The sequence below is a fragment of the Ursus arctos genome, unplaced genomic scaffold (assembly GCF_023065955.2).
Source record: "Ursus arctos isolate Adak ecotype North America unplaced genomic scaffold, UrsArc2.0 scaffold_1, whole genome shotgun sequence".
Lineage (NCBI taxonomy): Eukaryota > Metazoa > Chordata > Mammalia > Carnivora > Ursidae > Ursus > Ursus arctos.
This window is the reverse complement of record NW_026622763.1, coordinates 30,982,801-30,998,068: the sequence shown is the minus strand read 5'-3', so window position 1 is coordinate 30,998,068 and position 15,268 is coordinate 30,982,801. Positions and strand designations below refer to the sequence as shown.

The 15,268-nt window shown below is 35.7% G+C and overlaps 1 protein-coding gene across 8 annotated transcripts in view; it reads left to right on the top strand.

Annotated features, from left to right (window-relative positions):
* Positions 1 to 13,433, top strand: part of ORC4 (origin recognition complex subunit 4) — an 87,114-nt gene extending 73,681 nt beyond the window's left edge. For all 8 annotated transcript variants that reach the window (XM_026492836.4, XM_026492832.4, XM_057317505.1 and 5 more), the window contains 5 exons: positions 2,234 to 2,320; positions 9,494 to 9,602; positions 10,485 to 10,580; positions 10,660 to 10,727; positions 12,981 to 13,433. In XM_026492836.4, the coding sequence (XP_026348621.1) occupies positions 2,234 to 2,320; positions 9,494 to 9,602; positions 10,485 to 10,580; positions 10,660 to 10,727; positions 12,981 to 13,169 (549 nt within the window). In that variant the 3' untranslated portion in view covers positions 13,170 to 13,433. The remainder of the gene's footprint in view (positions 1 to 2,233; positions 2,321 to 9,493; positions 9,603 to 10,484; positions 10,581 to 10,659; positions 10,728 to 12,980) is intronic.
* The last annotated feature ends 1,835 nt before the right edge of the window (positions 13,434 to 15,268 follow it).

Sequence of the window (15,268 nt, the reverse complement as noted above, 5' to 3'; positions counted from 1 at the left end):
TTGGGGCATCATGAGTTCTGAGGTACCACTGAAACTCTGTTACATTCTGCTTAGAATCTGCCTGTGAAGAGGGCACCAACCAAGCAAACTGTACAATCAGTACAGTAAAGACTTGCTTCTGCAACTGCTACTCATGTGTTCGTCGGTGAAAAGTTAATGTTTCAGCTTCCTTGAACAACAGGGGAGGTCTGCTTTGTTTCTGGGAATTTTCCCATGTTCCTATAAGGGGTGATGTCAGTCAGCCATTCTCTGTCTTTATTTCCCTTGCATCATTTCCTGAGCCAACTGTTAGGGAACTTTCAATCCAGAGAAATAAATTTAGTTGTGTTTCAGAACCTGAGATCTGGTATCTTCAATGACTATGATAGTTAAATACAATAGACATCCAAAGAGTAGTGTAGTGTTTTGTTTTGTTTTGTTTTGTTTTTTATAATAGCCTTATCTCCAAGTAGTTTATAGTGTTGGGATCAAGGTGAAAGTGTATTAAGAGATTTTTTTTAATGGCTCACATATAGATCTTCTAGACTTTTTTTTTAAAGGACATTAAGTAATTATGGAAACAAGAAGGTGATAGCTTTCAGAAAGATGGGGAGTTGGATTCAGACCTCTAAAAATATAAGAAGAAAAGCAGAGTATAGTTTGACCCTTTGAAGCATCTTGTAAAAGAAAAGCAGTTAACTAACTGTTCTTAGAAATAATTGAAAATTTCTTCTATTAATATTTTTGTTCCAGGTGATTTTTTTAGTTTTAGTTTTAACAGGACTACAGTTAATTCCCAAAAGTTTTTATGCATACTACTTTGCTTTATTATTTTGTGTTCATCTTGTGTACTCTCAAAGGGTATTTGATCCTATTTATGATAAAAACATATGTATAGTAACAGCAAGCAAATGCTGTTAAAGAGAGTACTGAAAATAATGACAATGGAATGGGGACTATAACGAGGATAATGTATTTACTGAGAGCATAAAACTTTATTCCATTATACTAGAACTTACTCTTGAATCTGGATCTTGCAGTAGAAGTAGAGATATAACAGTTTTACCTCTAGAAAATAAGGTTTTCTGGGTTTTTTGTTTGTTTTAAGAAAAAGACTCCTCATTCCTTACAGATGATTTTTGAAAATCAGTGTCAGTCTTCCCCAGGCTGTTTTTGGCTCTGCCAACTGTGAATTTACTCTTCCTACATCTAATTTTTTCTTTAATGCCAAATGTACCTTACTTTTCATTAATTCTGATTCACTGCAGTCACAACTGTTTTTTCAAAGGACCTTACTGGTCTCCAAATTTCCAGCGCGATTAGTTTCTTCTCAAAATATATTTTAGTTTAATTATACTGAGTAATTTACATTGTTGATTACTGCTTCCTTCTTGAAGTTTTCTTCCCTTGATTTAATTGCTCTTTCTTGGATTCTCTTCCAGTCTTCAGTATCTTTCTCAGTCTCTTTGCTCTTCTTTTTCCATTTTGTTTTTAAATATTGATAACCAGGTTTTACTTCTTGATCACATTTCACTCTTCATTCCTCCTGAGACGTTCTGTCCCCAAAATAATCATTTCTAATTTTTTTCTTCCCTCTCTCAAGCCTTTGCTTCTCCACATATCACCATTTGACTCTCCATCAGATTATGTGTTCTATAAATGTCTTAATTCTCTATTCACACTATTAATTCAGATCCTTTTTGTCTCTTAAATGGACAGTTGCAGTGGCCTACAATTATGTTTTTCTGTCCTTGTCTTTCCATGAAATCACTTCGCCAATAACTGAAATTCAGGGTTACATGACTACTCATTTTCTGTCAGTATGCCATGATCTTCCTACCTTGCTCATATTGTTCCCTATAACTGGAATGCTCTTTCTTTTTAGCTCACTGACTCATATAGTTTAAGCATTCTTTGTATTGCTTTACTTTGTGTTCCCAAATATGGTAACTCTTACTCTGTTGTGTTTTGTGCTGAATTTTGATCATCCCACTGGTATGACTATGGTTTCCTTTTGTAGACCAGAAAGTTTGGGGTAACAGGTATTATGTTTTGTTTTTGTGTATATTTACTTAACAGGGATAAGAATAAAATTAATAGACTGGAAATTTCATTTTGATTTTTGTATTCTACAAATAAAACCAACACCTATTTAATAATGAATAAATATCAGAGTTAACGAGGTACACCAACTAGTGAGGCAGTTTTAGACTGCCTTTTTCCTTACCTGTTTTGACTTTTTTTCTCTGTCTAGTGTCTCACAGAAGATAGAAGTGTACGAGAAGTACTACAAAAGCATTTCAATGTCAGCAAAAACCTGCGGTCATTACACATGCTATTGGTTTGTATTCGTTTTGTTTTTACACTCATTTTATTTCACCAAGTAATTGTATTTTGATGGGAATTGGTTAAACTTATAAATTTTGGGAGAATTAACATGATTACTACATTGAATCTTCCAATCTGGAATAAGGTACATTTCTCCTTTTATTTAGTTTTTCTTTGTTTAATCATCGTTTTATAATTTTTACCACACAGATTTTATATATGTTTAAAACGTATACCTAAGTATTTAATTTTCTTTAGAACCGATATTTTGTAAATATCATGTTTAAATGATATCTTGTTTTTAATTATGTTTTCAACATGCTCATTGTTAGTATATAGAAACATGTTTATGTCTAATGGTAAATTTATGTCTTAATGATATAGTAAATGTGACTTAAAATTTATGGCTGCTAGTAGTGTAAATATGTCTGGGTACTTTGGAAAGCAATTTGGCAAATTAAATTTCTAGAGAAATTCAGATGCACAAGACATGTATAAGATTGTTTGCAGCAACCTTGTTTATAATTTCAAAAAAAAGGGAAATGACAGATATCTATCAATAAGGGAAAGAATAATTGTGAGTATACATGAAGGAATGTAATACAACAAAAAATCAATGAACTGGAAATGATACCTCAACATGATTAATTCTCAGAATACATGTTCAGTGAAGAGAGAGTTGTAGAAGTATTTGGAAATTACTTTGTGTTGTCTAGGAATATATACATACATAGTAAAGTAAAACAATATGGTCTTTTGTGTGAGGAAGAGTAGAGAATCTAACCAGGGAAAGAAAGAGATCCTATAAGATTATATTTTGTAAGCTGAGGGAAGTAGTCATAGATATCCAGTACATCATTATCTTGCCTTTTTATGTCAAAAATATTTCACAGTAATAGGAAAAAAAAGTAAAGGGAAGAGTAAGGGAAGGAGTTAGTGTGTACCAGCTTCACTCCCAGTAGGGGAATGAAGGACAAGGATTTCCATACTCTTCTGTTCAACTAAGGATCCTGGGCCTTGGTTAACGTGGGAGAGAGTTTCTAGTATAAATATTTCTTCATTATTACATGGTACTTAATTACACCTAAGAAATTACTCATTATTTAGCTGGAATTCAGACTTAACCAAGGATCATACATTTTCATCTGCTAACTCTGCTTACCCTATTTAATGACTAAATTCTCAAATGTTACGAAAATTACACTTAAATCTTCAAATTGTTGGAAAGGCGACTCGTTACATGAAAAGTTGTCTCTAGGTATAATTTTGGTTTTTAATTTTTTTCTTTTATGTACAGTTGAACATAAAGTAGGTAACTTCTGTCACGTAACACTAACCTGAACTGGTTAATTATTCAGTAACAATTAGTAAAAAAGCTTATACAAGTCACATGTCTGCCTTTTTGGTTTGGTCTAGGGCTTTGAATAATAGTGTTTTTGTTTTATTATTTGAAGTACAGTTGATATACAATATTATGTTAGTTTCAGTCATATGAGCATAGTGACTTGACATTTTTATACATTACAAAATGCTCACCACAATAAGTATTGTCACCATAGGTCACCTTACCAAGGTATTTCAGTGTAATTGACTATATTCCCTATGCTATACTTTACATCCCTGAGACTTTACTCATTTTATAACTGGAAGTTTGTACTTCTTGATCCCCTTCACCTGTTTCACCCATCTCTTTACCCTTCTCCCCTCTGGCAACTATGAGTTTGTTCTCTGTATTTACAAGTCTGTTTTTATTTTAGATTCCACATGTAAGTAAAATCATGGTATTTTTCATTTTCTGTCAGATTTACTTCACTTAGTGTAGTAGTACCTCTCTGTCCATCTATGTTGTCACAGATGGCAAGATTTCATTTTTTTATGGCTGAGTAATATTCCATTGTGTGTGTGTGTGTGTGTGTGTATCATCTTCTTTATCTGTTCATTTGTTGATGGACATGTAGGTTGCTTTCATATCTTGGCTATTGTAAATATGCCGTAATGAACATAGGGTTACAAATATCTTTTCGAGTTAGTGTTTTGTTTTTTACGAGTAAATACCCAGAAATGGAATTGCTGGATTGTACAGTTCCATTTTTAGTTTTTTTGAGTAAGCTCCATACTGTTTTCCATACCGGTTGTACCAATTTATATTCCCACAAACGGTAGGAAGGTTCCTTTTTTCTCACATCTTCCCTAACACTTGTTTTTACCTTTTTTGATACTAGCCATTCTGACAGGCATGAGGTAATCTCATTGTGATTTTGATTTGCCTTATTACCCTGATGATGAGTGATAATGGAGCACTTTTTCATGTATCTGTTGGCCATCTGTATGTCTCTGGAAGTGCCTGTTCAGCTCCTTGCCCATTTTTTAATCCAACTTTTTTAGGTTTTGGTATTGAGTTCTATGAGTTCTTTTTTTGGACCTTAATCTCTTAACCAGATATATTTGCAAATATGGGAGAAGTCATTAGATTGACTTTTTGTTTTGTTGTTGGTTCCCTTTACTGTGCAAAAGTATTTTAGTTTTATGTAGTCTCAGTTGTTAATTTTTTGCTGTCCTCGTGTGTAGAGACAGAAAAAAATATTGCTGAGACAGATACCAACCAGTGTTTTGTTTTGTTTTTAAAGAGTTTTATGGTTTCAGTCCTTAATTTAGGTCTTTGGTTCATTTTGGGTTTATTTTTATGTATGATGTAAGATAGTGGTCCAGTTTCATTCTTTCGCATATAGCTGTCCAGTTTTCCCAGCACCATCTTTTCCCCATTATATATTTATGGAAGACTATCTTTTCCCCATTATATATTCTTGGCTTTTTTGTCATAGATTAATTGACAATAAATGTGTGGCTTTATTTTTGGTTTCACTATTCTGTTCCATTGACCTATGTCTTATTTCCATGCCAATAACATACTGTTTTGATTGCTATAGCTTTGTAGTATAGTTTGAAATATGGGAATGTGATATTTCCAGCTTTGTTCTTTCTGACGATAGATCACTTTGGCTTTTCCAGGGTCCTTTGTGGTTTCCTACAAATTTTAGGATTATTTGTTCTAGTTCTGTGGAAAATGCTGTTGGTATTTTGATAGAGATTATATTGAATCTATAGATTGCTTAGGGTAGAACAAACATAAACAGTATTAGTTCTTCCAGTCCATGAGCATCATATGTTTTTCCATTTATTTGTGTTAGCCTCAATTTCTTTAATCAGTGTTTAATCAGGTTTTAGAGGAAAGGTTTTTCACCTCATTGGTTGGTTAAATTTATTTCTAGATATTTTATTCTTTTTGATGCAGTTGTAAATAGGATTGTTTTCTTAATTTCTCTTTCTTCTAGCTTGTTATAAATCTACAAAAACACAGCAGGTTTCTGTATATTAATTTTGTATCCTGCAACTTTACCTGAAGTATTCGTTAGTTCTAGTGTTTTTATTGGTGAAGTCTTTAGGATTTCCTATCCTAATATTATTCCTAATATTATGTCATCTGCAAATAGTGACAGTTTTACTTCTTCCTTAAACACTTTGGATGTCTTTTATTTCTTGTCTGATTGCTGCAGTTAGGACTTCCAGTAGCATGTTGATTAAAAGTGTGAGAGTCTGCATCCTTGTTTTGTTCCTGATCTTTAAGGAAAAGCTTTCAGCTTTTATGATGCTGGCTGTGGGTTTTCATGTATGGATGGTCTTTATTGTATTGAGGTATGTTCCTTCTATGTAACTTTGTTAAGTGCTTTTATCATGAATGGATTTTGAATTTTCTAAGCTTTTCTGCATCTGTTGTGATGATTATATGATTTTTATGCCTTGTTTTGTTAATGTGGTGCATCGTGCTGATTGATTTGTGGATATTGAACCATCATTGCATCCCTGAAGTAAATCCCACTTGATCATGATGAATGATCCTTTTAATGTATTGTATTCAGTTTGCTAATATTTTGTTGAAGATACTTGCATCTGTGTTCATTGGGAATATTGGCCTGTAATTTTCTGTTTTTATAGTGGTTTTGGTATCAGGCTAATGCTGGCCTTGTAGCCATTCCTTCCTCTTCAATTTTGGAATAGTTTGAGAAGTATAGGTATTAACTTTTTGAATGTTTGGGAGAATTCACCTGTGAAGCCATCTGGTCCTAGAATTTTATTTCTTGGGAGTTTTTAATTATTTTTTAAAGATTAATATATTTGAGAGAGAGAGAGGGTGTGAGCACGAGTGGGAGGGGCAGAGGAAGAGAGGATCTCAAGCAGACCACGCTGAGCGGGGAGCACGACGGGGGCTTGATCTCAGGACCCTAAGATCACAACCTGAGTGGAAACAAGAATTAGATTGATTGGAGCATTTAGTCCATTAACATTAGAAGTGGTTATTGATAGGTATGTACTTATTGTCCTTTCATTGTTTTCTGGTTGTTTTTGTAGTTCTTTTCTGTTCCTTTCTTCCTTGCTCTCATCTCTTGTGATTATATGATTTTCTTTAGTATTATGTTTGGATTCCTTTCTCTTTATTTTTTGTGTATCTGTTGTAAGTTGTTGGGTTTTGGTTACCATGAGGTTCATATATATATAACACTGTATGTTAGCAGTCTATTTTAAGTTGGTAATTGCTTAAAGTCAAAAGCATTTTAGGGGCGCCTGGGTGGCTCAGTCAAATGTCCAACTCTTGATCCTGGCTCAGTTCTCGATCTCAGGGTTGTGAGTTCAAGCCCCGCATTGGTCACCACACTGGGCATGGATCCTACATAAGAAACAAACAAAACATTTTAAAAGCATTAAATGTTTACTCTCATCCCATTCTCACATTTTATGTATTTGATCTCATGTTTTACATACTTTTATTTAGTGGTGCCTTAACTAAGCTATAGTTGATTTTATTACTCTTTAATCTTCCTATAAGCTTTATAACTGATCGCTCTCCTCCCTTTACTATATGTTTGCTTTTACTAGTGAAATTTTTTCTTTCATAATTTTTTAATTTCCTCTTAAGGCCTTTTCTTTTTCTCTTAAAGAAGTTCCTTTAACATTTCTTGTAAGGCTGGTTCAGTGGTGATGAATTCCTTATCTTGGAAACTTTTTTCTCTCCTTCAGTTCTGAATGGTAATTTTGCTATGTAGAATATTCTTGGTTGTAGGTTTTTTCCTTTAAGCACTTTGAATATTATGTATCTTGTTGTAGACCTCCTTGGATTCATCATCTTTGGGGCTTTCTGTACTTCCTGGACCTGGATGTCTGTTTCCTTCCCCAGGTTAGGGAAGTTTTCAGCTGTCATTTCTTCAAATAAGTTTTCTGTTCCTTACTCTCTTTATTTTTCTTCTGAGACTCCTACTGTAATGTGAACGTCAGTATGCTTGGTGTTGACCTAGTGGTCCCTTAACATATCCTCATTTTTTTAATTCTTTTTCTTCTTTGCTATACAGCTTGGGTCCTTCCCATTACCTTGTCTTCCAGATTGCTGATCCATGCTTCTGCATTTTTTAATCTGTTGTTCATTTCAGTTATTGCATTCTTCAGCTGTGATTGATTCTTTTTTATATTTCTTATCTCTTCATTGAAGTTCTAAGCTCATCTGCTTGTCTCCCAAGTTTGGTGATTATCTTTATGACCATTATTTTGACATCTTTGTCAGTCAGATTGCTTAAATAACTCCATCATTTAGTTCTTTTTCTGAAGTTTTGTCTTTTGTCATTTGGAACATACTCTTCTGGCTCTTCATTTTATCAGACTTTGTGTTTGTTTATATTAGATAGCTGCATCTCCTGGTCTTGAAAGTAATGGCCTTGTGTAGGGTATCCTCTGGAACCCAGAAGTACAATCCTTTCGGGTCACTAGAACCTGGAGCTTCAGGGCTGTTTCATTTGGGCTGCTTGCACCTCTCTCATCACTGGGCCAGTACTGCTGAGGGCACACTTGTTAGGGCTGGTTCCTGGCCCAAATGGTGGCAATGCCTCATCACAACTATTGCAGGCACACCAGTGTGTGGAGCTGGCCCCAGCCCCGGTGGCTGAGAGAGCCCTTTACAGCTGCTGAGGGCCGGTGGGTGGGGCACCCCCTCTGTGGCTCATTGTGAGATCCCACCATGACTCTCGTGTGCTTGCTAGTAGGTGGGGTTGGCTCCCCTTCCCTTGGGTAGGACTTATTTGGAAGGGGTACGGACCAGGTGGGTGGAGTCGTATAGTGCAGTTCCACAGGGAATGCCCCTGGCATAGACAGTGGTGCTAATATGGTAGATAGATAGTGTCACAACTGGGTCTTGGAAGCATCTAACTAGCTTGGCTGAAGGAAAACAGGAAAAATAGTGCTCTCAGCACTTCCATTCCCAAAGGAAGCTTCTACAGATCCCTGTCCCGCCAGCACTGTGTATACCTTAAATTAGTCAGCAGACCTTCATGTATGGCCCAGACGTTTTTCAAACTTCCGCCTCTGAGCAATTGAAATTGTGTGTGGGCCCTGTAAGAATGGAGTCTCCATTTCCTGTAGTCCCTCTGGCTCTCCCAGAATTAAGCCCCACTGATTTTCAAAGCCAGACATGATGGGGGCTCATCTTCCTGGTGCAGATACCCAAGGCAGAGGGTGTCCAATGTAGGGTTTGAACCCCTCACTTCTCAAGAAGGACCTCCACATCTCCTGCTGTGGGTTGCTGCACTGGCTATTTTTGGTTCCTACCCTAACCACATCTCTGCCTCTTCTTACCCTTGTCAATGTGGCTTTTTAAAATATCGTCAGCTGCACACACACACACACATACACAAACACACACAAAATCCTCAGCTGCTAGTTTTCAGAGCATTCTCAGAGTTGCTTTGTATGTCGTTGCAGTCTTGTGTCCGTGGGAGGAAGTGAGCTCAGGTACTTCCCATGAAATCAAAATAACCTTTGAATAGCATTCTTACCTATTTTGGATCTCTTCTTGCTCAACTCCTTTATTAAGTGTTTTTCTTTTGAGGAATTGTAAGTAAGATATGCAAGTGGAAAGAGGTAGAGAAAGCAAGAACTTTTTTTTTATGCTTCACATCTATAGAGTTACATAGCATATGTATTGAAATACTATATTTTAATAGTGCCAAGTATGAGAATACCTTTCCCAAGCATTAGTATTAATTCTCCCATAAGAATAGACTCCAAATTAAGAAGTTTTGTCCAGTGATATCTCCAGAATGCCTAAGTAAACATGTAAATGTTTTTCTGATCCACATTTCCCTAGATGCTCGCTTTAAATCGCGTAACGACATCACACCCGTTTGTGACTGCAGCAGATCTGATGGAGGCAAACCAGTTGTGTAGCATGGACTCTAAAGCAAATATTGTACATGGTGAGAAGCATGCTTTATTTTTTTTAAGTTTAAGTTAATATAATGGAATTCTTTCAAAATTACACTTAACATCGGGTATAACAGAATACTTTTATACCCAGGCAGCCTTTAACTAAGCCGTGCAAAAGGTATTGTCACTCCCATTTCAAGTGAAGGAATCTTGATGCTCTGCCTCCCTTACTACATTGGAAATCCAGCTGAGACTTGTATTGCAGGCGTTCACATTGCATCAAGTGCTACTAAAGAACCTTGGCATTGAAGGTTCACTATCCCTTTTAAGAATCTAATGAATTTTTCTTCTCTCCAGGGGAAAAAAAAAATTAGATATAATGACCAAATGTTTAGGGTTTCTCTGAATAATCAAGGACCCCCTGTGATTTAAAGTACCTAATTGCAGGGGCACCTGGGTGGCTCAGTGTCTTAAGCATCTGCCTGGCTTAGGTCATGATTTCAGGGTCCTGGGATCGAGCCCTGGATCGGGCTCCTTGCTCTGTGGGGAACCTGCTTCTCTCTCGCACTTTCAAATAAATAAAATTTTAAAAAATAAAATACATAATTGCAGTGTCAGTTTATGTTTATTATGGGCCATGTGATAAGTGCTTGATAATATTCTCTCTATTCCTTGTAACATCTCTGTAAGCTTAAGAAGATTCTTAGTTTGCTTATATGAAAGCTCAGCCCAGGAAGGTTGAGCAGTTCGCTTAGGATTGTAGAAGTAATAGTAACTGAAACAACGTTTGAACCTGGGGGAGGTCTTGATCTCCTGTCACCCCTTAAAACCATGGTCTTTCACTTTATCATTCTCTTTGGAGGACAGTTATTTCAATCTTATGGATCAGTAATTTAACATACAACTCATAATTTGTTTTCCTTTTACCGTAGGTCTGTCAGTCTTGGAAATCTGTCTTATAATAGCAATGAAACATTTAAATGACATATATGAAGAGGAGCCCTTTAATTTTCAAATGGTCTATAATGGTGAGATGAGACTTTTGTTTCTTTCTAACTGTACCTCACTGCTTATTTGAGGGTGTTAATGTTATTGCTTTCTGTCCAGAGTTTCAGAAGTTTGTTCAAAGGAAGGCCCATTCTGTTTATAATTTTGAGAAACCTGTTGTCATGAAGGTAAGATTTAAGTTCACTGTTATTTTTCTGCCTACAAGTATATTTTTACATCCAGTTTGTATAATAGTTGAACTCTTATTAATTTTGAAACATTAGGTATTTATCATAGAGATTTTTTGCATAATAGACAAAAATCTCAAAATGAAATGTTTGAATAATTCTAAAGCAGCCAGTTTTTTCCTCAGTTTGTGCAAGTTTACTGCCCTCTACTGTCTGTTTCTAGCACTGCATGGTGCAAAGAATTTACATTACAGTTCATCAGTAAAATTCATTCCCTTTACAACCCAAGGGCTGGTTTTATAATCTTAGCAGTAAAAAGACAAAATGCAGATATTAGCCATTAAGAAACTAAAGGATAAAATATGGGTGGGTGAGGGCATACAAAGTTTTATTAGCGGTTGGTTAAGTCATGAGTTTTAAAACTTGAGGAACTTCATTAGAGTCTGCCGTTGTCCACTAGAAATATGCGTGAGCCACATAGTGTAATTTTGGATTCTCTGGTAGGAACAAAAAAGTTAAAAAAGGTGAAATTAACTTTAATGATAAATTTTATTTAACCCTAATATACCAAAAACATTTTAATCTATAATCGATACAGAAAATTATTAGTGAACTACTTTATTTTCTTTCGTATTAAGTTTTTGAAATTTCATGTGTGTTTAAACTTAAAACACATCTTAATTCACTAAATATTCATTGGAAATACTTGCTCTTTAGATTTCATACAATTTGTAGCTAAAGTAGATTTACATTCTGAATTGTTCCAAACTAACATAAAATTTTCTAATTGACTCGAGTATCGAATTTTAAGTTAAAATTAATAAGTAAAATTAAAAATCAAGTTCCACAGAGAGCAGTAGTCCTCTGTGGTTACCTTACTGGACCATGCAGCTCTAGAGGACTTTATGGAGCAAAACATCCCCTCCTTCCCTTCCTTCCCTCTCTCTCTCTCTCTCTTCTTTTCTTTCTAGCAGTACGCCCGTAAGTCCTTTATCATTTTTTATAGGCCTTAGTGGTCAGAATTTGATTTCTTGTACCAAATAAAAATGTGAGTACAGGCCATTACCATTTCTTCAGAACAACAGGGAAAGTATTTATCCTACTAGAGGCTGGTGTTTTCCCCTTCCTAATGTCTATGTCTGTCTGATAGTCATAGTTTGTGGAGGTTGTATGAGTACAAAGGGTTACATGAACATTTCAGTTCTTGTGAGTGATTTGTATTTTGTACCTGCTTGTTTCTCCATTTTAAATAAAGTATTTTGCTGCCTAGAAAAATTGTAAATGTCAATTTTATTCAGCCCCAATAATACCTGCAGCCTCTGGTATTTTCTTCTTCAGAAATGGTATCTGAGTTATTTCTCTTTTCATCAGAAGACTTTTTATGATACATAAAGAATATAGTCCAATGATATTTTTTACAATGTGGTTGTAAGAATAGAAGACTCCAGAATCTATTTCACTGTGTCAATATTTAATGGTTACTATGTCATGATTTAATGGTTTCCTTTTTTTCATACGCTAATAAAATACCTAAAACAACAATCAGGGTTAGAAAAGACATAATACATGAATATTAGAAGTGAGAGGAAACAGATAGTAATCAACCCTTTTAAGTGGGGAGGATGGAAGAAAGGGACTTTTTGACAGGTTGTGGCATGCTCTTCAGACTTCTTAGGGAAAAAGGATCCTGTCTTCTTTCCTTCATGCCCATACCACTCTGCTGAATCGTTTATTTATAAGGTCAGCTGAACAGGCTTGGTGTATTCCTAGGGGTATTTCCTGCCTCGGGCTTTTTTTGTAGTAGTATTAACCTTCTACGTAGCAAAGTCTTACGAAACTAGAAGGAGAATGTAAATGCAAATTTGAATAACCTAGGTAATTAGTTAAAAGTACTGGTCTTAGCAGATGTTAGGTTTTTCTAGAGAGAACTAGAAGCCCTTCCCTTAAGTACTAGCAAGTGGTATGATACAGAATGAGGTTTGGAAGAAAAACCATATTGTGCAGACTGAATTGGAGTTTGCCCTGTTCACATTCAACAGTGCAGGGACAGACAACTGTATGTTGACACTGCTTCACCTGATAGATGAAGTTTTTATGAGGTCGATGAGAGTTGTTTTCAATCCCTACTGATTTCTGTTAAGTTTTGTTTCCTGGCACTCTGTTCTATAGTTACCACAACCCTAGTTGTTCTCTGGATTAACATTATTATTTTACTTCCCCTATTCAACCTAAACTATTTCTTTCATCTTCCAGGCATTTGAACACTTACAACAATTAGAATTAATAAGGCCCATGGAAAGGACTTCGGTAAATACACAGAGAGAGTACCAGCTAATGAAACTACTTTTGGATAATACTCAAATTATGAATGCTTTGCAGAAATACCCCAACTGTCCTACAGATGTTAGGCAGTGGGCAACATCCTCACTAAGCTGGTTATGAATATAACCAGCGGCTTCAGTTACAAAGTTTCAGGCATTATTCTGTAAGGAACTCAAAGCTATTGTCCTTTAACAAGATATGTTATTACATTTTCTTAATATTTATAAATCTGTATTTTTGTATTTGTGGGAGACTGTTACACGTGTAGTGTCTTGGCTGTGTCTTGCCTTTGAATCGTGAGCAGTTACAGGATTTATAATTCCAGTGATTGAGATTATGTTGTAAGTAGCAGTTCAAAGAAATAAATGTGACTGTTTTAGGGAATGAACCATATGCTTATTTAACACTTGTCAAGTATTTATGCGGTATATTTGAAGAGTTTATTTCAACCCAGCAGCCAAGTGTTTTTACAAATCCTAAAGCAGTAAAGAAACAATGGGAAGAGTTGAGGTGTAGTGAGTAATCTGTTGGTCCACTGGGAGGTGCTGCATTTTTTTTTTCTCCATCCATGGAAATTTTGGATTCTATCCCAGACCCAGGTCTTCTAGTTTGGCCAGAAGGTAGTTCACATGGAAGAAAAAGGAGAAAAGTTTGAACATGAATTTCTTCCAGGCCTCTCAAAAGGTGGTACTTACTCATATCACCTACGGAAGAATCCCTTGTAGAATTTTTTTAAAAAGCACATTCTTCCCAGTTTCATTAAAGATTTCGTGAAATGTTAAAAAAACAAAACAAAACAAAAAAACCCCACAAACTCTTGGGCCTATCAGATCAGAATTTGTCTTTTTAACAGGGACTTTAGGAAATGCCTGGAAAAACATTCCCTCAATTAATGGAAGTGTTTGGCACTATTGACTAAACTTATTTGTATCAAAAAGTAAATCCTTAAAGGGAATGTAGAAATGCTCACTTTATAAATTCAGGAGTCCAGGAACTATTTCAGGTATCTGTTTAAAATGAAATTTAATAAGCATTTGCTAAGTGTTAATGACTTTATTCAGGAATATTTGATTGCATATTGTTTTCAAAAGACAGTCCCTATCCTTGTGTAGTTCATAATCCGTTTAACTATCAAACGCCCTGTGATATTCAGGGAGTGTTATTTACAGTTGAGAAAACTAACATAGCAGTGGCAGTGTTCAGAATCACGCAGGTAGAGAATGATTGACGACAGACCCTGGAAATCAGCTCAGGTTTGACTGACACCAAAGCCCCAATATCAAGAGCTAAAATTCATTAACAGGTTCTTGCCACGTATTTTTTAAAGTATGCTCTAAGAAATGATTTATCTAATATTTCTGTGCGTAAAAAGGTAGCTCTTCAGTTCAACCTATTTTTTTGCAGACGTAGCTGTTCTTCCCTGCCTTCTAAGTCTTCAGATCACTGTCATTTACTTTTCAGCAGTGTCTCAGTAAAGGTAAGGCTTGCATACTGGTTCTCTGCAATAGTCTGCAGATTTTTAGGGGATAGTTTTACCAAAATACTTAGCATGGTAGCATCACTATTACTGGAAGCAGGGATTTTACACTTGAGCTAAAGTTTTCCCTTTAAGAAAATTTTCTGAACTATTTTAGGGAAGTATTATCTGCTTTAAAGGCACTCACTGTGAAAAGCATCTAAAAAACTTGATTTCAAGATTGCAAATCATTAGCTTAAGATGCCACTAAAAGGCCAAAAGCTCACATCTGCCTTCCTGGTTACAGAAGACCTGCAGAAGATCCATCAGCACCCAGTGTACAGATTATAAAACTCTAAGTAGCAGGGTGGGTTTTCATTTTCAGTGAAACAATTCTTAAATTAGAAAAAAGGTTAGCACAACAGGTGAAGAGTGTTAGAGGCTTCAGTGCAGTTTTGACTCATGTAACCCCTCCAAGTACCCTATCCAAAAGAGGATGCTCTTCAGAACCACCCCACACCCCCAGTTCATGTGCAGTGCATGCGAATGGCTCTGAGGAGTTAAAACTTGCTGGTCCAAACTGACGGTATCCTAATGCTATGTATGTTGAGGATATACTATGTATTAACTTCCCAAAGAAAGAATCCGTTTTGCAGAACATGCTCTGGAAAACAATTTCAGTTTTTTGGTAGCGATTCAATGCATACTCCACCATAGTTTACATTTTCACTTGGTTTAGAAGGTGTGCATGTTCTTTCAAACC